The sequence below is a fragment of the Triturus cristatus genome, chromosome 8 (genome assembly GCF_964204655.1).
Source record: "Triturus cristatus chromosome 8, aTriCri1.1, whole genome shotgun sequence".
In the NCBI taxonomy this organism is placed as follows: domain Eukaryota; kingdom Metazoa; phylum Chordata; class Amphibia; order Caudata; family Salamandridae; genus Triturus; species Triturus cristatus.
In genome coordinates this window covers 2,795,900-2,821,688 of record NC_140591.1, presented here as the reverse complement: position 1 = coordinate 2,821,688, position 25,789 = coordinate 2,795,900, and the positions used below count along the sequence as shown (strand labels likewise).

Below are 25,789 nucleotides of genomic sequence, written 5' to 3'. Positions count from 1 at the left end.
AGTGTCGTTGGTCTCCTTCTCGAGTTGGGACTCCTGTTCGGGGCAGGTCACAAGGTCGTTCTCGGGGATGTTGCTTGCCTTCCTCTGGTAAGCACAAGAGGAACTCACGTAAGCCGTCGGCCTCACGTAGTCATGACGTTGGTGGCCGTTGTCCCCGGTCTTTCCCAGACATGGCCCCTCAGCAGTCCACCCCGGCCTGGTGTTGGGGCGACTAGACCCTAGATGGAAGTCTATTACCAGGCTTTGCAGGCCATCTTTGGGTAGACCTCTCTCCCTGGCGCGCCTTCGGGCACCACAGAGGTGGTAGGGACTCAGATTGGGAGCTCGCCGGCGGGTTCACCCTCTGCGTCATTCGAGTACCCTGACTCCGGGTCCGGAGTTGAAGCGACATCGGTAGTTGGCCCCGTTGGGCCTCCTTTCAGACGCCATGCTATAGAACATCGGATGCGGCTGTTGCAGGGACTTGTCTCCGAGTCGACGCTGTTGCCCGCCGCAGTCTCCCATCGCGATGGATGTCTGGTCGGCGCCGTTCCGACGCCAATCGTTAGAGCACCCTTCGATGTTTGTCGGCATCTCTGCGGCGCCGCCTCGACGTCATTCGACGCCGGAGACCTCCTTTACTACCCCTTTTCAAATGGAGGATGAGGCACTTGGGGGGGGGGGGGGTTCATTCATGCTCTTGTTGTGGGGGTCTTTGTGTCACCCATATCTTGCTGTCTTTGTTGCTGTTGATGTGGGACCCTATTGTCACCTATGTGATGCGATCTTTTTTTAATCCATGTAGTTGATGTGGCCCTTGTGTCATGCTTCTCTTTCTTTCTTTGTTAATCCATGTTGTCGATGGTGTTTGGACACAATATCGGGAAAAAAAATATTGTGATAAAAAATATTGTTGACAGGAATATCGAATGTAAAAATATAGTTTTTTGTGTTTTTAATATCCTACCTAATATGGATGTTGCAAATTTCTCTGTATGTAGTATCATTTGTGAGTGTTAACTAGTATTTAATTTATTGTTGTGTGTTTCATTATAATCTTTTTTACATTTGTGTTTTTAGTAAGATAATTTTGTAGTGATGAAATTGTTGAAATTCGTATACTTAGTTGTTTTAATGTGTATCAATAATTGTTTCATTTTTATGAAGCAGGATATTGGGTTCTTAGGGGATAAGTGTGGGGCGATTTTTTTAAATGTGTATTTTAAAATAAAGTGTATGTTATTAATCCTGATATACAAATTAACTATTTTGATTGTTTTAAATGTATTCTGAATATTAAATGTTCAACAATATTTAAACTATTAATAGCAATAAACATATTTTTGTATTTTAATATTTCAATTTATATATATATATATATATATAGGTTTGTAGTTTAGGTTATTTTTCAGATAATTTTTTTATTTATTTTATTGGAAACCAATGAGAATGTATTGATGTCGTTCGTGGGACACAGGCTTGAAAACCAGGGGGGGCTTACTTAGCCTATCATTCTTATTAGGTTAGTAAAATGAATATTAATGACTTGTGTAACGCGCACACCTGCTATTTCGAGAGCTACAAAAGAGCAACATCTTTCTATGCTATTTCTAACGGTGTATCCTGTGTTCTGCATTTTTGATTTTGGGGTGCCAAAGCTCTTGGTTTCACATCCAATTCCAGGTATAAAAATACATATACAACTGGACACAATTGTTGACCAAGTACTTGGGTTTAGTGGTGCCTCGTACATGTCTATCTGACTTAAAAGGCTCCAGTAACATCCGGGTCATATTCGGAAATGTTGGCTTCTGAGCTGCAGTAGCCATGATTCAGTTTCAACACAGTAACGCTGCCACTACGGCCTTAGGAGCAGATGATGTTCATAACAACGTTTAGGCTATCAATTCTCTATGGTGGGGGGTTCAAGAGAAGAAAATATTAGTGTTCTTTGCCCTAATATCCTATAAAAGGCCCAGCATATTCGTTGCACATTCAGCATTAGATATGAACATCCTTATGCAGAGTTAAGTACATCGCTATAACCTTGCACAACCAGGTGCCAGTCTGTGACCATATACCCATGTGAGTTACTGGACTTTTAAGACTACTTGGCATTAACCAAATCAGTGGCGTGGCCTTTGGTTGGACTTCTTTTCAGCAGTGAGTTTTGGTGCAGTATCATGAATGATGATGTTGGTAAACTTGAAGCAAAAGTTAACGGAAGCTCCCCCTGTTGTCAGACTACTTTTAAAAAGTACAGCACTGTAATGTGCCTATTAGTGTCAAAGCTTCTTTGTTTAAGAAATACACTATTTAGAATTTTGAAGAGACTCTATCTTATTTTCATTAAATAGCACGGAAGCCGCCTTGGATGTGTGTGGACGTTACCAATGGCACGTAAAGTAACAGAAGATGTTGTAGGACCCAGGATATTGTGCTGCATGGCTAAACCTATTTGCTATGCCAATGATTGTTTTTTTTTATTTGAAAGGCAATTGCCTGTTTGTAGAATATTCTGCAGATGTTTGGAGGGGCTCCATATACTTTGATTGAAATGATAGTAACAGCCTTGTATGACTGTGTGAGGGTTCGTTTTTAGAAGAGTTTGAATCATGGCTTGCCCAAAGTCTGTGATTATTTTCTCGGGGTAGTAATTTTTTGTTTTATGTTTGATATGGTATGAAATATTGTAGTAAGTGCTGCTTTGTTTATCCGGTAGTAGGGCATGTGTTTTGATATTCACCATGTATGGTATGTATCTGGGTGAATGGTTTGGGACGCATTTTGAAAGTCTCATACGTCATCCATCATCCATGTTTGACACTGGCTTATTTTTAATAAGTTATCTGCTGTTGAGAATATTAAGATTCTTTTTTTTTCATTATTCAGGGTGTCCTGTGAAAGGACAGGTTCTTCATTAGGTGTCATTGTCAAATCTTCAGCTATGTGTATGTCTTGGTATCTTCACAGGTGGCTTTTGTGCAAATAAACATTTTAAGGTGGGGATAGGTAGTAGTTGACCTGTGCTGTGTTTTGAAACTTTAGACAGTATGAGCCTTATTACGAATTTGGCAGTCTTCCAATGGGACCGCAACTGTGATGGTCCCAGGAAGACCGCCAAGTTCATAGTGAGCCTGCCTGCCAGATTATGACCTTAATCCAGGGCGAGCTCATAGAAGAGCCTCAACAGCTTACAGCTGCTGTGAGAGTGCCTGCAGCATGTTCCTGCATGGTGTGCTATGCACCAAATCGTGTATCCCAAACCATGCAGGAACAAGGGTACAGTTCCAGGGTGGCACAACATGTGCCCCCCTCTCACATCCCCAGGGCCATATTCGTCTAGTATATCCACCACCCTTTTCATGTCGGGGTCCCCATCATGAAAAGGGCGGTGGATATGCAGGTCGTATTATGCTCGGTGGTGCCAGCTTCATCACCGGCAGCATGTTCAGGCTGTTGCAGACGGCCACAGCAGTGGAATCTTTGAACCCTGTGGAGGCGGTAGTCTTGTGGCGGGCCCACCACCACACTTGTAATACGGCGGATGGATGGTGGTCGTCAGACTGCCACAGCGAGTACGGTGGTCCCAGAACCACCGTGCTCATGATAAGGCCCTATATTTTTTAGGAATTTGGTTTTGGGCTCCTGGGAGCTAGTACATGCCTCTCTTATATCCTGCAATACTTCCCTTACTTCTATTTTTGTTACATCTGGGGGGTGGTTGTGCTCTCTTACATGAATTACAACATCGTCTTATGCAGTGGCCCTCTCAAAGCATGTGTCCTCATGTAACGCAAGTGGTGCTATGTAAAGCGCTCTGATACCCGATACCGGGTCAAGTTCCCGCTATATATAATATTACGTAAAAAAAAAACAAATAGCATGTATTAAAGTAATATTTAGTACATTTCCACTTCATAAACTTTCTTGGCTGTAGATGTAGTCCATGTGATTTAGTAACTGCTTCCCTTTTTTCAAAGTGATACACTGTCATGAACCAGGGGATTAGAAGGGACTCCCCGGAGCAGACTGTGCCCTTCTTCTTTTGTAGGCTTATTCAAAAGAAACTGAAAGCCAGGCAACCAGAACGAGACAAGAACTTCTGCGGAACGCCATCACGTCGGAAGGAGGAGACGAGGCGACCACAGAAGTAAAAAGAGGCGGAGAATCGAGCCACGTTTGGTTGTCAATCGGTCCATCAGGGAGAGAAAGCCCAGTCCGCGTCTCGAGGACAAATTCAGAGGAGTGGGAGACTTCAACCCGCGTCACGTGGACAGCTATTGAAGAGCCAGAGAAGAGGCAGAGTCCAGCCCACTCCACGAGGACAGAGCCTGAGGAGACAAAGCAAGAAGCTCCGGAGTTACTAAAAACTTGACACACCTGAAGACGGGAGCTCGCACCCTGTCTGCCGGCTGGACTCCGATCCCAGCCACATTCCGGGAAGGACGTGGCTCAACCCGGTGTGTGACAGGCTCTTAAGTAGAGCCTATAAAAGGGAGGAAAAAGCTCAAGTGGGAAGCATACTGGATGGGGAGACGGGGAGGAGACTGGTTTAACAGGAGAAATCTGCTGGAAGAAGAGGGTGGGTGAGGAGGAGTTTTGATGACATTTTGAATGACGGTAGTCACGATGAAAGCCTAGAATACTTGCATTGGATTAAGTCTTTTTCTTTTCTTTTTCCCACTCTTCTTATTATCCTGTTTTTTTACCTTCTTTCACTCACGGTGACCACAGGTTCTTTCTTATTATATCCCCCTTCCGTTAACCTCACTAACTTAGGAAGAAAAGTCATCATTCTAAACCACTCATCACTGGTAATTAATAAAAACAGTGCCTTACCTGGTTTCTTCTTTCTGAAGAGGGTACCGGCAGACAGGAACTCCAAAGGCCTTGCAGAAGACAAGAAGATGTGTCATTGATTTTGGACTTATTTCTTCATTTGTATGTATTTATGGAGATTGAACATAAAAGGACATAGAGTTAAGCTTAAAACAGGCTCCGTTTCTATTAACCAAACTAGCTCAGTTGACATACATTTTGTAGCTTCTGTCAATCTATCTGAACGTAGTATTACAATATAAATATATTGACTATTTTAAAGTTTGTACATTTATTTACATGTAAATATATGCACCTACTTCTACTTTCTATACTTGCATGTAAGTTCATTTAGATGTTTCATGCAGTTTTGCACCTTTTCTGTTGGGGATGTTTTAATGTGGGACAGGTGCTTTATTTTCTGTCGGATGAAAGAAATTTGTAAGTTTCTGTCACGGGGACAGCCGGGACTACGACTGCAAAGGGGGTGACTGGTGGTCTCCTCAAGATCTGAACGGTCATGTGCTTTCTATCTCCCAGGATCCGTGGACTACCGAGGATTCAGACACCTCGAAAACGGGACTCTGTGCCTTTAATTGGGAAGCCTTCCATGACAGTCCCGCCCTCTATTCCAACGTGGAGGGACAACTGCCAATAAGAGGACGGGAGAAGAGATCCAGGGTGTGTGACGACACCGGAGGGAGAACGGAGAAGGAGCACGATGGTGAACAGGAGAAGGAAGACGGGATCGAGAGAGAGGAACAGCCGAGGAGAAGCAGAGACCGCAAGGAGGACTGGAGACCGGAGGCAGGAGACCTCGGACCTCATGCTCCGCCGAGCCACGCCCCAGGAGGAGGTGCGTGGCTTTCCCAGGTACAGGAACGCTTCGCGGGTTGGGTCGGGAGGCGGGAGAAGGGAGCTCGCCACTGAACGCCAACGCTTACCGCCTCAAAGACCGCTAAACCCCCCCCTCTCACTCACTCCTTTGTGTCATGAACGCCGGTCGAGAGCACTGCAGCACCTGTGTTTCCCTCACCCCCGTCCCTCGAGTAGAAAGTTAAGGAAGAACCGTGTCCTAACCCTCGCATCTCTCTCTTTGTTTCACATGGCCCGGAGGGAGACCTCGACCCAAGAGCCAGACGCCTAAGGGGAACGAAGTTCTACAAGTCCCGGACGAAGAACCGAGGGCCACGACCCGAGATACTGACACCTGGGGATAGGAGACAACCTATAGCAGTGTGAACCCTCAATAAACAACCCCCGCAAACACTTCAGCGTCAGTGTCCTCATTGCAACCCGCTTACAGTTTCATTTTAAATGTTAATTTGTTGGCAGTTTGTAGAGGTTATGGTTGTTAAGTTTATTTTAGCTTACTATTTAAGTACGTTTTTACCTTTGTATTAATTTATGTTTACTTTCTTATATTTTTTTGCTAGTTTGTGATAGTTATTTTCTGTCAGTTTTTTGCATTTTCAAGTCGTGTTTTGTTCTTTTAGGGAGTCTATGTAAAAGAGATAATTTTATTAATTATTTGTTATTTATCATTTTGAAGTTTACTAATTACTATGTTTTCTTGGTTAGATAGTTGTTCAAATGTATATATTTCTTCTTTAATGGTCTGATGAGAAAATCTGGCAGAGCTTCCTCGTCTTGCACTGTTTGTAATTTTTGTAGTAGTAAGTTGTTTAAATTAGGGTGCCTTTTATATTGTTGATTTAGGGCCTTATTATGACTTTGGAGGACCGACCCCCGACCGTCGAAGCCTAATACGCCACGAGGCCGCAATGCCGGCAGTCTTAAGACTGCCGCATTACGACTGGATCACCGGGCCAGTGGTGTGCCGGCTGCAGTCCTGCATAGTTTGCATGCTTCGTCTCACTCAGTTAGCCTGAAGCCAATGCAGCAGGCCAGCAGCGCCTGCACTGTTGTGCGCTCACTGCTGGCATGGACCATGTTGTGCGTGCTGCACAGTGACCGCACGACAGTGCAGGCGTAGGAGAACACAACATTTGCCTCCAGTCACATTGCAGAATGGGCAACAACGCATGGGGGCACAGTTTGGAGCCCCCTCTTTGCCCTTCCTCCCAGCTTCTAAATGGCGGTTTCACCACCATGAAAAGGTTTTCTGAAATGCAAGTCATAATATGGATGGCAGTGCCCGGTTCAGCATCCCGTCCATTCCTCCCGGCTCTGCACACCGCTAGCACCGCAGGATCCAGGGTCCCTGCAGTGCCGGTGGGGTTGTAGCGGGCCGGTGGCTGTCCGGCTGCCAGACTCTTATTCTGGCAGTCAAACCACCTAGGTTACAGCGGTCGGACCGCCACCACTGGATCAGCTGTCTCGAGACCTCCGAACTCGTACTAAGCCCCTTAAATGTTTCTTTGATCTTATTGGTTAAAGTTGTTAACGTTTTATTTTATTGATTGATTTAGTTTTAGTTAGAATTTATTTTTCATTTGTTCAGTCCTTCTATGGTAAACGGTAATTTTTTAATAATTCTTGATGTATGATATATTGTTTAATACTTTTGAAAGTATACAGCTACATATATATTTATTAATATATATATATTAATATGTAGGTTAGACGATAAATGTCTAGTTTGTTTATATGTTTTTGGGGTTGTTTTGTTATCATTTTAGTTTTATATTTTTTGAGGTGATTAGTAAAGATTTAGTTGATGTAAAATATTTTTATTAATTAAAGCTTGTGTATAAAATGTTTTCGGTTTATCAGAAGTAATTGTTTTTGTTGAGTGTTATTTTGTATATTTTTTAATGAATATTTAAATATTTTGGTGATAATATTTTGATTGTATTATGCACAGTCAAGATTTGTGGTTTACTAGTAAAGCATAGGAAGTCAATATTTTTGTTTTCAATATTCATTGTACGATATTTTTGTGTTTCGATATTGCATGCATAAATAGTATGTCAATAATCCATAGTCGATGTTGCCCTAGTGTCACCTGTATAGTGTGTTCATTGCTAATCTATGCTGTTTTTGTTGGGCCCTTGTGCCACATATACCATGCTTTCCTTGTTAATCCCTGCTTTGGTGTGTCCTTGGCTGCCCCATATCTTGTTTGCTTTGCTAATCCATGCTGTTATCGTGGGGCTCTTGTGATACCCATATCTTGCTCTCTTTGTTATTTCATGCTGCAAATATGGTGCTCAAACGGCACAGACGCCATTTCTATCCGAGTATCCTCAATTGATTTAAGTTTTATGCCAGGTTTCAATTGTCTCCATTTTATATAGAACATGTAATTTGCAAATTTAGAATGAATTATTAAGCATTATTTCTATATTTTTAACTCCTCCAACGCTGATTTCATATATATTTTCCACTCCAACAGGTGAATTAATTGCAGAACGAAATGGAAAAAAGAAAAATTCAAGTTTTTTCTGAAAAGAGCCGTATGTGGGACTAGCAAAGAAAGCATTGACAGTGTATTCCATTCTGACAGACATGGTTACTGCGAAGATTTCACAGGCACCAGAGAATCGAATCCTATATTGCTTGCACTGATTCTGCTAATGAAATGAAACCTATCTTGGAGACGTTGATTTCCACCAAACATGGTCTGCAAATGGTTATTAATATGAGAAGAGCTCCAATGCAGACAATCACAGTTTCTAACACTCTGCACAGAGGTGCTATGTGTCTCGTTAACATGACAATACATCACTACTAAATGGAACTCTGAGTAACTTGATGAAGTAAACAGAAAATAGGCTATTCATGTGCAACAAAAATATCAGTGCTTCCTGTATGGCAAATTCAAGCAAATTGTATCAAATCTACACAGAGGGCGCTGCGCCAGGAGAAGCTATATCATGCTCTGAATGGAAAGATTAGTTAATTGCAAGCAGAAGGCAACTTGAACCTTAAATTAACACAGTGAATGTGATGGGGTTTTATTAAAGCGAGAAAATTGAGGACATACCTGAGAACCCAGAAAGGTGAGACACCATAAATGTGATCGTGAGATGGCTGTCGAGAAAATGGGATACTTATCATTACATAAAGAAAATAACATTGACGAGAAACTATATCCATGTTCAGAGTGTGAAAAGGTTTTCCACACAAAGAGAGAAGTGATTGCACATCTGGGAAATCATACTGGTGAGAAACCATATAAATGTTTTGAATGTAACAAGGGCTACACTACGAAAGGATCTTTGATAGTACATCAGCGAAACCATACTGGTGAGAAACCATATAAATGTTCTGAATGTAATCAGAATTTTGCTACGAAAAGATTGCTTATAGTACATAAACGAAAACATACTGGTGACACACCATATAAATGTTCTGAATGTAACAAGGCCTATACTGCAAGAACATCATTGATACTACATCAGAGAAATCACACTGGTGAGAAACCCTATAAATGTACTGAATGTAATAAGGCATACACTACAAAAAGACCGTTAATAGTACATCAGCGAAATCATACTGGTGAGAAACCATATAAATGTTCTGAGTGTAACAAGACTTTCAATACAAAACGATCTTTGACACTACATCAGAAGAATCATACTGGTGAGAAACCCTATAAATGTTCTGAGTGTAACAAGGCCTTCACTAAAAAAGTATTGTTAATAGTACATCAGAGAAGGCATACTGGTGAGAAACCATATAAATGTTCTGAATGTAATAAGGCTTATACTACAAAACAATCATTGACACTACATCAGAGAAATCACACTGGTGAGAAACCCTATAAATGTAGTGAATGCGATAAGGCTTACACTACAAAGGGACAGCTAACAGTACATGAGCAAAACCACACTGGTGTGAAACCATATAAATGTACTGAATGTGAAAAGGCTTTTACCGTAAAGGGGCGGCTAGCTCTACATCAGCAAACCCATTCTGGTGAGAAACCATATGAATGTTTTGAATGTGGGAAAACATTCACTACAAAAAGATTGCTTGTCCTACATCAGAAGTACAAAAATAGTGAGAAACCACATAAATGTAGTGAATGTAACAAGGCTTTTAAGCAAAAGAGCAATTTATTACGACATCAGAGAAGTCACACTGGGGAAAAACCATATAAATGTACTGAATGTGATAAGGCTTTCACTACAAATGGGGAGTTGATAATTCATTTACGACACCATACAGGTGAGAAGCCATATAAATGTTCAAAATGTGGCAAGGCTGTCACTACAAAGAGAAAGCTGAAATTGCACCAGAGAACTCACACTAATGAGAAGCCATATACATGTTCGGAATGTGGCAGGGCTTTCAAACACATTGAAAGTTTATCATTACATCGGAGAATTCACACTGGCGAGAAACTATATAAATGTTCTGAATGTGACAAGGTTTTCACTACGAATAGATTAATGAGACTACATGAGCAGAAACATACTGGGGAAAAACCATATAAATGTACTCAGTGTGAAAAAGATTTCAACACAAAGTGGCTGCTGCTACGACATCAGCCAAACCACACTGGTGAGAAACCATACAAATGTTCCGAGTGTTGCAAGGCTTTCAAGGAGAAGGGTCTGTTATCAATACATGAGCGAATTCACAAAAAGGAGAAACCGTATAAATGTACGGAATGTGACAAGGCGTTCACTACAAAGCGTGATCTGACAATCCATGAGCGGAACCATACTGGGGAAAAACCATATAAATGCTCTGAATGCGACAAGACGTTTAAGCAAAAAAGTAATTTATTGGTACATCAGCGGAGTCACACTGGAGTTAAGCCATTTAAATGTTCAGAATGTGATAAGGCTTTCACTAGAAAGGGGCGGCTGATTCTACATCAGGGATCTCACACTGGTGAGAAACCTTATAAATGTTCTGAATGTTGCAAGGCTTTCTTGGAAAAGGGACGTTTATTGTCACATCAGAGAAATCACACTGGTGAGAATCCATATAAATGTTCTGAGTGTAATAAAGCTTTCACTACAAATAAATCACTGAAACTACACGTGAAAACCCATACTGGAGAGAAACCATATAACTGCGCTCAATGCGAAAAGGCTTTCATTACAAAAGATGCGTTAATATTACATCAGCGAATCCATACTGGGGAGAAACCATACAAATGTTTGAAATGTGACAAAGCGTTTACTGTGAAAAGATCACTGAAACTACACGAGGTGAACCATTCTGTCGAGAAACCGTATAAATGTACTGAATGTGACTGGGCTTTCACTGCAGAGAGAAACCTGATACTACATAAGCGGACTCATACTGGAGAAAATGCATATAAATGTTCAGAGTGCGACAAGGATTTCAGGCAAAAGGCTAATTTATCACTACATCAGAGAACCCACACTGGAGAGAAACCATACAAATGTTCAGAGTGCGACAAGGCTTTCAGACAAAAGGGCCACTTATCCCTACATCAGAGAAATCACACAGGAGTGAAGCCATACAAATGCCATGAATGTGAAAAGGCTTTTAAGCGGAAGGACCAGTTATCACTACATCAAAGAAATCACACTGAAGCTAAAACAGATGAAAATAGTCAATATGACAACGTTTTCAGCACAAGTAGGCAGCTGATGCTGGATCAAGTAAACCATACTGGGGAAACCAATCACTCATTACAGTTGGGCAGCTGATTCTACAGGAGCAGAAAACGCTGTCTAAATGTTCTGAACGTGACGAGGCTTTCAAGCAAAAGGACCAGTTACTACCCGTGAAGAATCACACTGGTAAGAATCCGTGCATAGTGTGAAAAGGTGTTCATTGGCAAGGGCCAGCTGTCGGCACATCAGAGAATTTACACTGTTCAAAAATCATGTAGATGTTCCGAGTGTGATGAGGGTTTCACCATGAAGAGATAACTGATCCTACCCATTGCATTAACCATCCGCAGCCTCTCCTATCACTCATTGATGTTATGCTTGCCTTTGGCCACAAAATGTACTCCTCTGCCTATCAGCTAGGTTTATACTATGAAAATACCATACACACATACTGATAGTATCTCAGCAGAGCCATACTGTTAAGAAAAGACCTCTTCGCAAAAAGTCTAATTTTTGAGATTATCCAAGGCAATACTCTCCGTTTCATGAGCACAAAGACCGTACAGAATTAGGAAATGCAAACTCTTGCCAGGAACTTCCAATGAATGGGGTTGTTAGTTGTTGTGTTTACCTTATCACTCACCTTTACCTATCTGGCATTCAGTCTTGTGCTGTGTCCCTACATTTGGGTTATATGTTGATGACAATAGTGTTATCTGCCATATATATTGTGACCTAAATATCAAAAACAAAACCTCACCCCAGTGGGTATAGATTTTAAATTTTTAACTCCAATGGGACTATATTTTTGTAAATGATAACTAGAGTTATTCTGGCACCGTACAATCCAGCTGAAGTGAATTTTAAATGAGGGACTGGTTGAGTTGAGCATCATGGGTTTGTGACAACTCATAGAACATGGATCCTATCAACCTAAGAAATATGTCAGGACAACCCAGCAGTTTAATTACATAAACAGCGTATATCAAAGTTGTATATTAATTGAAGAGGCTAGGGGCTTGCTGTACATTGACTACATGAAAGAGAATGGAATCAGCACACATCAAAATACAACATCTTTCTTAATTCAAAAGAAATCAAATTGTCCATATCAACTTGAAGAAAGGTTGGTCCAGATTGTTCTTTGTGATTAGAATTATTTTCTTTATTGACAAATAGATGAAATCATTAAAATCCAGAATTCACAAAATCCATTAAGCCATTTAGCCAACGCATTTCTTCTCCGAAGAGACTTCTTCAGGGCTAATGGAAAACATACATAAATATAATTTAAAATGCAGCAAAATTCCATGTAAAATAAATCACTAACATTATATAATAATTCCAATTATATTTTCGAAAGCTGGCCAAAGCAGATTAACTTTCTGTTACTAAACTATTGATTCTGCACACGTGGCGTTTTATAACAAAATGATATCAATTATATTCAAACAATTCAGGAAGAAAGGGAGAGAACAACATTCAATTAGTGACGCTTCTGTATATGTATTTGCAACATTCTAAAAGCAAACACAACTGTTATCAGAGCATTTGTTATCCTAATATCTGTGTATAAGCCAAAGAGATAGCTCTTAATGACAACATTGGTTGTTAAATAACAAATCATCAACAATAATTATTAATGTAACTGGTTTGCGGTAGATACGAGTATCTCAAATATATACACATAAAAGCACCATTATAAAGTGAATATGGACCATAGAATCATACTATTGTAAACAGATTGTATACTGAGGATTCGACCACAAAATGCAACTGCAGTAACATTATACAATATATCAGGGCCATGTAGGCATATTCTTATAAACAGCTTGCCTAGGGTAAATCACCCGACAGATTTGGTCTCCAACATACCTCAAGGTAATAACGATGTGTTGTATCCGAAAATCAAATATTAAGAGGATTTATAAAAGCATGTAAGGTTGTTTGCGTTTTAGAAGTTTTAATCTATAACAAGGAAAAATGAATAAGAAATCCCCTTCCGTAGCTATCACTGGAAATATGGGTACAATGACTGATCCCCAAAACCAAGTTCTTGAGGCCCTCCTAAAATCCCTACTTAATCCCCTCTGTACCAAAATGGACCAAATAGAAGCTAGACTAGTAAATTTGGAAAAGGTCCTTGAGTTGCAGTTTGACCCCCGTCCTATTCCACCACTAGTAGGCAGGGGGCTGGGCAATACCGCCTCAAATGAGAGACAAAGTATCCCTACCCCTCAATTAGCTCTACAAGTTCCGGAAGATCCTCTACAGCATTACCAGGATCCTATTGCCCCCAATAGTAGTTCTTCTTTTCCTCCCCTTCCCGGGGTAAGTGAAAACCTAGCATCTAGGGCAGAGAAAGAACCGTCCAAGGCCACTACCATAAGAGCTCCCACCTTGGGAGAATATCAAACCTTAAATCTCCCACCGGAGGCAGCACCATTGGTTGTCGTCCTGGCGGGAGTTCCTAAAGTAACCGAGGGAACAAACGAACCCTTTGCATCACTCAAGAATAAAGTGGTAAGTTGGCTTTCAAAACACAGACCACTCCCCCCAAAATTTTCGGGTGAATTCTCATGGTCCGAAGGGTGCATTGGGTAGGTCTGACTAAGAAGGGTCTAAATGGGGATTGTGTGATTATAAACATGAGGGACATGGGTGCAGTTTTTTCCATCTTAAATTCTTCCCATATGGGGGTAGAATCTTCCATCAAGACCCTCCCATTAGCTTTTTTTTTATCCCCCCCCTAGTAGAAATCTGGAACAAAATCATGAACTAGGGTGGACACGGGTGGGACGTAGAGGCTTTTCTCTTGGGCATACGACTAGCCATGACCTTCTGGGTTCTTCATTGTACCTTAGGGACTACAACCGGTTTAGGTGTTTAAGTGAGAATGACTGACTAAACCCCAATTTAGCTACAATGGACTCCCAGACTGATCCGTTAGGGGATTGCGATGGAACTTTGCTCATCAAAACAAATTACATTAAGCCATCTACCCAATGTGTATTTGGACTGGGAATAGTTAAAAGCACACCATTAATGCCCCCAAGTACTAACTCGCACTCAATTCCATTAACATCGACTAATAAGTCGCCAGCGGTGGAGGCATCTAAAATTTTGTCACATAATATCCTCAATGTGAATCCCCTCCCAGTTTATTATACCGGGGAAAATACGATTGGCCCAGGTATTACTAACCATATAAGTAATGGGGATACTTCAACAGAAATTCCAGATGCACCATCTTCACTCGCTAAATTGAAAATACTATCTTGGAATATAGCTGGTCTGGCTAACAAATTAGGTTGCCCTGAATGGGGCAACTTTATAGATAGCATGGGCATCTGCCTTTTCCAAGAAACGTGGGCAAGGGCTCCACACTTTCGTAGCGGTTTTGCCTCTTTTTCAATCTCAGCCCAGTGGCAGGGCCGGGGCAGACCATCAGGGGGATTGACTATGTGGGTCCGTACCCACCTAGGCTGTAAAGCGACTGAAGTGAATACAGAATCCCCAGACATCCAGTGTGTGATCCTCGCCTGGCCGAACGACGTCCGCCTCACTCTGGTTAATGTTTATTCAAGACCAGTGAACCCGACTGCGGAGTCGATAACTATTGCCCAGCTTTCGTCATTCCTTAACACCCTTTCACGGTGTTCCACCATGGTAATAGGCGGTGACTTTAATTGCCACTTTGAGCCTCTGCCTGGTATGATAGATGGCGACATCCAGGAGGAGGACGATTATTGGAAAATACCATCACCTTCGGGCAATTCTCCCAGGGCTTGGTCCCCTTTGGTAGTCCAGATCACGGCCTTAACTTTGCAATTTTCGATTAGGGCTTGTAACGGGCGCACTAAATCTGATGCCCCCGCCAAATGTACTTTTAACAAACTTGGCCAAGAGTCCATGCTGGATTATATATTTGTGGAGACCCGCTCCTGGGATAAAGTACTTGACTTTATGGTCCAGCCTAGGGCTGATAGTGACCACAATCCATTATTGCTATGGTTTTTTCTCCAGGGAGTTTGCAGAACTCCGGATAGTGAAAATGATATGAGGAGCTCTGACACAGGCCTTCTTTTATCAAGTAACAGAAGGAGGGTGAGGTGGGAAAAATTGGTTAACTCGCCAGGTGCAATTCATGATTTGTACCTTAAGACAATCCCGTTATTGGAAGCAGTAGGACATTTACCGCTGCGAAATCCTACCAAGGGTACATTTAAGAAATTTGAGGAATTGAACCTTGAGCTAAACACTATACTGGCTAGCGTGTTCAATCCCATAATTCTCAAGGAAAGGAAGAGCCCTACCGTACCAAAGTGGTATAATGCACTATGCAGGGAAGCGAAAACAAAACTCTTGAGCGTAGTTAAATCCACCAATAATAAAACACTAATAAAACAGAAACGCTGGGAATACAAATCATTAATTGCCCAAGCGAAAGCAGAGTGGGATGCCAATAACTGGGATAAACTAACACAGGCACTCAAAAATAACGACCCGCGTATGTTCTGGCAAATTGTCAACACGGGTTCGCCAGCTCCCACTTCAGCAGTTGTTCCTAAAATAGCGGCTAGTGTCTGGGAGGCTCATTTTCCAGCTCTCTATGCATGTGAAACCGCCCCTCCTCTTGATGGTCCGAGGGAAGAGGTCAACTTGGAGGAGCTTGTTGCACACCAATTTGTAGATGAATTTGGGGCTCATGAAGTCGCAGATATTTTAAATACCCTTCCTACTGGGAAAGCCCCGGGTTTAGACAAACTCCCAGGTGACCTTTTTAAAAATGAGCCGCTAATATGGGCTCCTTACTTAACTGTACTATTTAATGCCATCTTAAAGGGTATGGCAATTCCTAACACTTGGTTTGGAGCAGAGATAGTTCCAATTTACAAAAAAGGCTCCCCTCTACTCCCCGGTAATTACAGGCCGATCAGTCTTATAGACGTTTCTCAAAAAATCTTTGCCCGCTTGATTTTAAATCGACTACAAGATTGGATGGAGGAGCACTCCATCCTTAGTCCCTACCAAGCCGGGTTTAGGAAAAAGGTCTCTACGATAGATCAAATTTTTCGGCTGATGCTTTTACACTGGAAGACCGTTCATGTTGAGGCTGGTTCACTCTATACCGTGTTTGTCGACCTTCGGGCGGCCTTTGATCTGGTTCCCAGATCAAAATTATGGACTGTCTTAGCTAACCTGGGAGTTCCCGCACCCTTGTTGAATATTATAATTCGCCTACATATGGGGAATTTTGCACAAGTAAGGTATGGGAAGTATGGAACACTCACCTCAAGATTTGCTGTAGAGAAGGGAGTCAGGCAAGGTTGTGTCCTGGCCCCTACCCTCTTTTGTCTCTACGTAAATGGAGTCTTCACGTACCTAGACAAGGTTATAAACAGCGATGCCCCTAAGTTAGATCGCAATAGGATACCGGCGATAATGTTCGCTGACGATACCCTACTGCTTTCTAAATCCCCTTTAGGCTTACAGAGGGTACTGGATGGGTTTGAGCTATTTTGTTTGGATCACGGTTTGGAAATTAACACTCTGAAAACCAAATTCATGATCTTTAATCCTCCATCTAAAACGCGCCCAAATCCGTCCATAGCTGGGACTACCCTGGAGAGAGTCCATACCTTTGATTATCTGGGCCTTACTTTAAATGAAGGACTGTCCTGGGCCTCGCACCAAATTAAGGCCCATTTAAAACTAGCCCAGTCGATCGGTGGGATTTTGAAGTTTTATAATTCTTCTTCTGTAAAACCGTTAGCGCCACCTGTTGAAATTTATAAACTTCAGGCTCGTGGTCGGATACTTTACGGGGCAGAACTCTGGGGATTGAAATACTGCACTGAGATTCTATGTGCTGAATCTAAGTTCATAAGGCACTTGCTAGCTCTTCCCCAAAGTACTCCCTCACTCCCACTAAGACTTGACATGGGCCTGCGACCTATAGATGAAGTCCTTGGCCTGAAACCTCTGATCTTTTGGAGGAGGATATGGACAACGCCTGAGTTGGAGGTTTATAGGAATGAACTAGAGGAAATTATGAGTCTTCCGAGGGCAGGTAAATTCCCTTGGCTTCAGTATGTAAGGAGGCAACTTGGCGAACTCTGACTTTCTGACCTTTGGACAGCCCCAGTGACAGCTTGTTTTACTATCTCTCGTAAAAAACTCACCAATATTTATCATGAGTCCAAACTTTTAGACACCATTTCGAAATCCCAATCCTCCACGCTAACCCAAATCTTTTTAACAGTTAAAGATCATTATTATTTTGAAGAGGCCCTAAGTGAGATCAGACCTCATTTTAACAGGAAATTGTTTATACAGTGGCGATATGGCACACTCCCTGTAAGAGCATTTACAGCTAAATGGTCTCTTTCTACTCCGGAAAATTGTCCCAGTTGTGATGCAGAATCTGAGTCTGATATACACATACTATTTTTTTGCCCCGCTTATAAACAGAGCAGGAAATACTGGATTCTACCTATTTGTAGGAACCTAGGGTTTATACACTGTAGGGAAGCCTACAGGGTCCTTAAATCAGATCTATCTAGGCAAATAGTATTTGCAGTTTCTTCATTTCTTGCTTCATTCTGGAGGAAAAGAAGACTAAACGTGTGCCCCTAACTTGAATTTTGATGTTTCCAGTCTTTTGATTTATTATGATGAAGGTCCTCTTTATAATTCAATAGTTTCTAGATTATTTTTACTCTGTTAGGTTGGAGAAGTGAAATGTTATGTCTGTGTTTTACTGTCAATGTTTTATTGCATTTGTATTCATTTCTGTCGTATTTCTACGTGCTTTTATGACTAATTAGTCGAAATAAAGTTGAAAATGAATGAATAAGAAATCATATTTAAAAACAACCCTTGTAAAAGGCTTGTCCAATATTTGCTGTCTAGCTGATAAACTTTAAGACATGTCATATTTTTTATAAAAGACCATCATTTGGTGTCATATGGGCTGGCACTGCACCTGTTTGCACGCTAAAAGAGGAAACAAATTGAAGAGTAGGAATAGCAGCAAAACTATTGTGTGCATCCCAGTCTCGTAGTCTGATATTTTTTATAAAAGTTAAATAAATCTTCAAAGCGGATGGTTATATTGGCAGAATATTTTCAAAATGCAATAGTCGTTATTAATCTATATGCGTGAAGACGGTGAAAACCATTTATAGAAAAGTAAAAGGTATAGAGATAACAGCATTGCACACAATCGATGTCCTAAGCACACAAGTGAAATTTGAGGGCGCCATCTTTAATGTGTGGTATAGACGGCAGAGTTATAAATTATTAATATCATGCATCATGACCATTATATTAAAGAGAATAAATGCTGTAACTGTTGAAGCGCTGGGCATTTATATAAAAAGTGCTGCGTAGAAAGCAATGAGTAGCAAAGCAGCAGGGAAATAGACATGATTATTCCCGCCTTCAGTTGTGCATTTAAATAAACTCGGCATTTAGTGTGGCAAATAAAGCGTGGAAATTAATAACAATCAGGGCATCAAAAAAACTACCATAACTAAGCCCACCCTCGACCTATCATTTAAAATACACGGTAAACTGCCTATAGGTTAAGCACTCAGTATGGTACGCGAGCGCCATCTTTGAATGGTATTGCTGACATAATGAAGTCGCAGACTATAATTGTGCTATGATATCAAATGAATACGAAATATCAAGGAATAAAGAGAGCGGTACCTTAAGATGATGATGGTTAAGGTGACATCATCTGTAAATAAAATGAAAAAGGAAAAATAGAATTTTGAAATCTTTTGGTCAAATAAAGACAAACGTAGCTCGTATAACGAAGAAAGTGCAAACCAGAACAGGCAATGGCACGCATTTTTATACTGTGATCTAATGAATCGAAACACCTGCAAAATTAACAATGGAAAGCGGACATGCATCAGCGGAATCTTACTGAGTGTCGGCCATATTGTAAAGGTGAAATATGCGGGAAGGAGTGGTCTGACACCATGCAGTATTAGAAACAAAAAACAGACAGAACTGTCAGAGAGTATGATCTGATGAAAAAATACAGAGTGACAAAACAACAGATAGCGTACATATACCGCTGAGGTCTTAAATGGTATAAGCCATTTTAAAAGATGTATTGTGCGCTAAAATAAGGCTGCGATCGCCACGTTTTCGCGGACATAAAAATTGTTCAAAACACACTTTAAATAAGTTTATGCTCCACCCAAAAAAATATAAAATAAAATTTAAATAATAAAAATGTTAAATAGAAAACCCGCGAGATGTGTGAGACTGAAAAATCACTCGATAATGTCGTATCAAGTGATGATCATTTTCTAAAGATCAAATATATCGTAAAATGTAGCACAATATTTGAAATACCGGGCAGAATTGAGAACGAGAAGCAACAATGCACCATCTGAATCTTAAATGGTGTAAAACACTTACGAAAGAGCTATTGTGCCATAGAATGTGAACCATGAGCGTCACTAATTGAATGTTGTTTTCTCCCTTTCTTCCTCAATTGTTTGAATATAATTAATATAATTTTTTTTTAATGTCTTTATTGATATTATCACATTTATAACCAAATCAAATTGAACAAAAAAAGAATTCCATATTTCATCCCAGACCTTCCCCCCACCCCCCACCCACTCATGGCTAAATACATATAGTCTCAGTGTCAAATATTTACAAAAAACGTATACAGAAAGAATAAAAAAAAAGATTAATTAATCCTTCCGAAAGGACCAGTTCGTTAGGGGAGCCCAAATGGCCAGACCTTTAGCTTTCAGTTTATGGCCTTTTCTGGAGTAAACGGCTTTTTCAGATCTATATATTGATAGAAATCTTTCAAGCCACTGTTGACCTGTTGGGGGAATAGGATCCAGCCAATGAGTGGCTAAACATAGCCTAAGGACTGTAGAGGCGATAAATAAGAAAGAGTGATTTTGGTTCGAAGAGAGAGAGCCTCCTACCCCTAGTACAATCAGTTGAGGAGTAAGATCAATTTCCATGCCTAGCATGCTTGCTAAAAAGCCACTAACGCTTAATTTCAGGGTGTCTAAAATGGGGCATGTAGCGAACATATGGACAATGTCTGCTGCTGGATACTGGCAGCGCGGGCAGGTGGAGCCTGCTACTCTACGCCATTTGGCGATCTTAGCAGGTGTAATATACAGACTAAACCACGTTTAAAAACATTGCAGTTGTAAATTCGTTGCCATAAAAGATGTCTGGGCCACATGTAGTGAATGTTCGATATCTCCGGGATCGATCTTTAACAGATTTTGCCACCGGTCTACATGTTTAGTTAGGTCGTCAGGTGCTAGGTCGATCAACATTTTATACAATCCCCCTAAAGTGCTTGAGTCTTTAAATAATTCATCCATTACCCGTACCCTGGAAAAGCCAGAGGCACCCCCCAGTTTTTTACTTAAAAAGTCTCTTATTTGAAGATATTAAAAAAATTTCGATTTATCTAGCCCAAACTTATCCCTTATGGCTCGTTCTCACTGACCTGTGCACTCTGGAACTGCCCTGATCCTGCTTGATTCCCCCGAGTGGCGTGGACGCTCTGCTGCATTTAGGGAGGACGCTAGAGAGGCTCTGAAGACCGGGACTGCGAGGACCAGGGTGCCTGCCTGCTGGCTAGTTGATTTTGCACACCTGACTCCTCTTCCCTGCCCCGCCTCTCTCCTTGCTCTCACGACAGCATAAGACTCCCGCTCTGACGCGCCAGCGGGAAGCGCCCAGGGCGAAGACCGGGCAAAGAGCGGGCCGTTTGAGGCCGTTCGAGGTCTGCGAGGTCTGGTCGGGGCTACCCTCTTTCGTTTTTTATTCCAACAGTTCTGTGTTGAGCCTAATTGCCATACTATTTATTATTTGATTCCCACAGTTAAGTCAGGGGGTTGTCGTTGTTGTGGTTGGTAAGTTATGTCTACCAGGTTAACACGGAGTAAGGCCGCAAACGGTGGCCCTCCAATCAATGGTCCTATGGACGATTTTATTACTCGTACCAACACAGCTATAGACCATGAAATTTCCAAACTTCAGACTCGTGTTTCCCTGGAGTTGGCATCTGCCAGGAGACTGTCCCAGGTAATTGATTTGTCAAAAAAATCCTCCCTGGGCCATATAGCCACTGCGGTTAGCCCGGTGCGTTCAGTAATTCCCCATTGTGTAGTTACACAAGTTGATGTTCATCATTCCCCGACTTTTCCTCCACTACCCCCCACTCTAGAGCCATTGATTCAGGATAGTGTAGTGAACCCCCCCACTATTCCTCCCAGGCACGACGCTAGTTTTAATAATTCTATCTCTAAAATGTTTCCATCTAGGCGCACTATTAGTGAAGATTACCATTCTAAAAGAAAATGCACCTCTCGGTCTGCTTACTCTCGTAAGAAGGCCAAAATTGCGAATGCACAACACCTAAATTCGACTAGTGTTCCGGTCTTAAATTCTATTGGAGGGTGTGTATCCAGGGAACAACCACATCGTGAGGGAGTCAAAGAGGGGTTAGTTTTTGCTCTCTCGACTGACCCTACGGCCACTGAGGCAGAGGTTGAGGGCTCACATGCAAGGAGCGTGGATAGGAATGATGGGGAATTTATAGGTTTAGTTTGGGAAACCCTTAAGAAACTTCTTTCCCCTCTCGATCTCAGACTCTCACGTATTGAGAACAATTTGCTCGAGATGGAAAAGAGCATTATTGCTCTGGCCACTCTCGGCCTGAGAAGTCTTGAAAATCAGGGCTCTCCTGTTGTCGAACCACCACCCCATGTTTTAATTCCTCAAGTCCCGCAAGCCTCCCCTTTAGTACCAGCTACCACACGATCGGTTTCTACATTGGGGTCTGTGGGTGTGGATCATAGTACCACCACCTCCATACTCAAGGCTCCTAAGTGTTTCATCCCTCAGCCACCAGTTAAACCCAATGCAGGTGTTCCGCATAGTCCCCCTCCTAGTGAAGCGGTGCTACATCCAACTAAGAGCCCACCTATTAAGAATAATTTTAGAGGGGGTTATATTGATCTCCCTCCAGAGGCCAATGATTATGTGGTTGTGTTGACGGGTGTCCCCCAGCTAGGAAAAGGCCAACATGAGAACCACTGGTCTTTGAAGAATAAGACAATTCATTGGCTTAATGCGAACAGACCAATTCCTATCGGGCAGAAAAGCAAAATTCTGATGGTACGCAGAACCCCCTGGGTAGGTCCCTCAAGGAAATCTAGTCCCGGGGACTGTATAGTGGTGACCTTTGAGGACCCACATACGGCACATTATATCTGCTCCTGCCCCATTGGTGAAGGTTCTCTTGTTACACCTAGGCCATTGTCCTTTTTCTACCCACCGCACCCTAGATACACAAGCGAAGAAGACTGGTCCTTAGTTTACCATCATAACTGGAGGAACCATCCCAAAAAACTTCAAGATTCCTCAACAATCTGGAATGGCTTCCCCACTTCGAATCGGTTTGCGGGGCTTGACGAGGTAGATTGACTCGCACGCCATCCTGTTCCCCAAGTTCCTTTACCACAGGTTCTGGGGCACAATGAATCTTTTCTTATGCCGATTGAACCTCCGGTTGTTAGCCTTCCAAGTCTAGAGGGAACGTTTCCCCCTTTACCTATAGAGGCGGGTTTGAACACTTTATGTACTTTTGATTCCCTAGTAGCAACGGATCAAGTGGATCCATCTAGTATGATTCCCCTGCCTTCAAATCAGAACGTTCCGCCAATTAGGAAGTTGACTGATGTAGAAATGGCTCCCCATCATCACCAGCATGACCCACTGCCTAAGCTAAATAGATCTGTTGTGGGGAGGGCAGGACCTGTGTCCAATTTGGTTACATTAGATAACCCTCCAAGGCAGATTATCGCAGATGACCCCTTGCTAAAGATTCTAAGCTGGAATGTGGCAAGTCTCGCTCGTAATTTTGAAATTCCTGAATGGAATGCTTTTTTAGTCCCCTATAACATCTGTCTTTTGCAGGAAACATGGTGCCTCGAACCTAGGCATAGAGTGGGCTTTACGACCTACTTTGGTCCAGCTTCCCATCAATATGGATGTAAAGGTCGCCCGTCAGGTGGCCTTCTTATATGGGTTAATATAGCTTTAGGTCTAAGCGTAAGCCAAAAGTCTACGCACTCCCCCGATCTTCAGTGGATAACCATTCTATGCCCAGGGGGTATGAAGCTGGAAGTTTTTAACCTTTATTTAAGGGGGGCCAGGGGCGGGTTATCCACTCTATCCTCTACAGGACTAAGCAGCAATCTAGCCGCCTGCAGTATTGATTCCTATGTTCTTCTTGCAGGCGACTTTAATTGCTGCTTTGAGCCATTAGCTAGGGAGGATATCCTGAACACTTGGGATGAGGACACAAGGAGAGGAATTCCCACCCTGACCATAGATCCGATTCCTAAATGGTCTCAGAGTGCAGTAGACATCAATGCACTCTGTATGGAATATGACCTAAGACCAACTAATGGTCGATCTAAATCGGATCCCTTGGGCGCGCACACCTACAACAGGATGGGACACACTTCCAGAATAGATTATGTTGTGTTGAATTACAATTTGTGGTCACTTCACTATGATATGGAGGTTATTGCGTCTTGTGATAGTGACCACAATCCTCTCTCCCTAACATTGACCTCGCCCTGGCAGGTTGGGAATTCAGTTAAGACCCCCTATAAGTGGAAAACCTCCCATGAGCTTCTTCCCTCGTGCTGTGGCAGGCGTTTAAAGTGGGCTAAAGTAGTAGCGGATGAGGAAAGGTTGGCACAGGCAGGGTCCACTATGGTAGCGGTGGGGCCGCGCCTTGATGCCCTGGGTGACACCAGTCAAACTGTTTTACCAATATTCACAGAAACCATTGCGGTGTTAAGTGATTTGTTTATTATACCCCAAGCCAGCGTGAAGGTTTCCGCGAAAGGTGCTCCCAGGGCAAGAAATAAGTGGTATTCTTCTAAATGTCGGGCTGCCAAGGGGGAACTCATTTCCGCAGTGAAAAGTAAGGTTGCAGGCAATATTAGATTGGCGAGGAAATTCTATAAAAAAGTTGTGGCGGAGGCGAGGGAGGCCCACGATTACAGTTTTTGGTGAGATTTAGTGGAGGCAAGCGCCAGGAAGGATTCCAAGGGGTTTTGGGATCTGCTGAGAGCTAGGGACAAACCTCTTGATTCCCAGTTTACTTGTAACATTCCGGGTGATCTCTGGTTTGCCCACTTCTCCAAACTGTACTCTGTCCATAGTGGGGAATCCCATCTAAACATGGGCCCTCTCGCCAGCTTACCAGCCGAGATTCCCATCATTGCCTGCCCCTTCAGCACTGAGGAAGTTGCAAGGGCAATCAGTTGTATTGTATCTAATAAGGCTGCTGGACCGGATGGTATTCCGGGCGACTTGCTGAAAAAATATCCATTACCGTGGAGTAGATTAATTGCCACACTTTTGAATGAGGCTGTGTTGGGAGGTTCTCTCCCTGACTCATGGAGGGGCGCTGAGGTCGTCCCTATTTTTAAAAAAGGCTGTCGGGACGACCCAGCCAATTATCGCCCTATTAGCCTGCTTGACTCATCTCAAAAGGTTGCGGGCAAAGTGATACTAGGCAGGATCCTGCAATGGGTCGAGGAAAATCAGGTTTTGTCAGATTTCCAGGCAGGTTTCAGATCAGGGATGGGCACCATCGAACAGACGTTCCGCCTTTTAATGATATACTGGAAAGTGGTCGTGCTGGGTGGGGGCAGCTTGTATTTAGTCTTCATAGACTTGCGAACTGCCTTCGACCTGGTCCCTCGAGTCCAATTGTGGAATGTCTTAGGAAGGTTGGGTTTACCTCCCTATTTGTTGGCCTTGCTCATAAAGTTCCATGATAGCAACTTTGCCCAAATTAGATGGGGTACCCAGGGGGAGAAGACATCTCGTATTTCCGTAGATAGGGGCGTCCGCCAGGGATGTGTGCTTGCCCCCACTCTGTTCTCTCTTTATGTTAACGGAGTGGTGGACCACCTGCTTCAACAACCGTCAGATGCACCATCCCTGGCTGGTAGGAAAGTTCCTACGCTCCTTTTTGCGGATGATACCCTCCTAATTTCAAAGTCACCAGTAGGTATTCAAAAGTTGCTTTCTAGCTTTAAGGCCTTTTGTGATACCAAGGGCCTGTCTATAAACATAAGCAAGACCAAATTTCTTGTTCTTAACCCTCCCAGGAAAGCGGTTGTTCCTCCTACCCTGGACTCTGTCTCTCTTGATAGAGTCAACGAATTTGACTACCTAGGTATCCGACTGTGTGTTAATATGAGTTGGAAGGCGCACCACCAAAAGGTGTTTTTGACCCATAAGAGGGTCGCAGGGGCCCTGCTCAAGGAACAACGTGCCTCCACTTTAAAACCTATTGGGGCACCACTAGATATCTACAGGGCAAGGGTGGTGAGTGCCGTATTGTATGGTGCGGAACTGTGGGGTACACAAAGAGTTGACAT

General features: G+C 42.5%; 1 protein-coding gene across 3 annotated transcripts in view; it reads left to right on the top strand.

Annotated features, from left to right (window-relative positions):
• Nucleotides 1–25,789, top strand: part of LOC146799814 (uncharacterized) — an 86,615-nt gene that overhangs the window by 45,611 nt on the left and 15,215 nt on the right. For 2 of the 3 annotated variants that reach the window (XR_014967588.1, XR_014967587.1), the window contains exon 2: nt 8,159–11,492. Coding sequence is in view for 1 of the 3 variants with exons in the window: in XM_085620696.1 (XP_085476822.1) it covers nt 8,793–11,399 (2,607 nt within the window). In the remaining 2 variants the exon portion in view is untranslated. Of the gene's footprint in view, nt 1–8,158; nt 18,159–25,789 lie in introns of those variants that run through there. The other variant, XM_085620696.1, reaches the window with a different exon arrangement.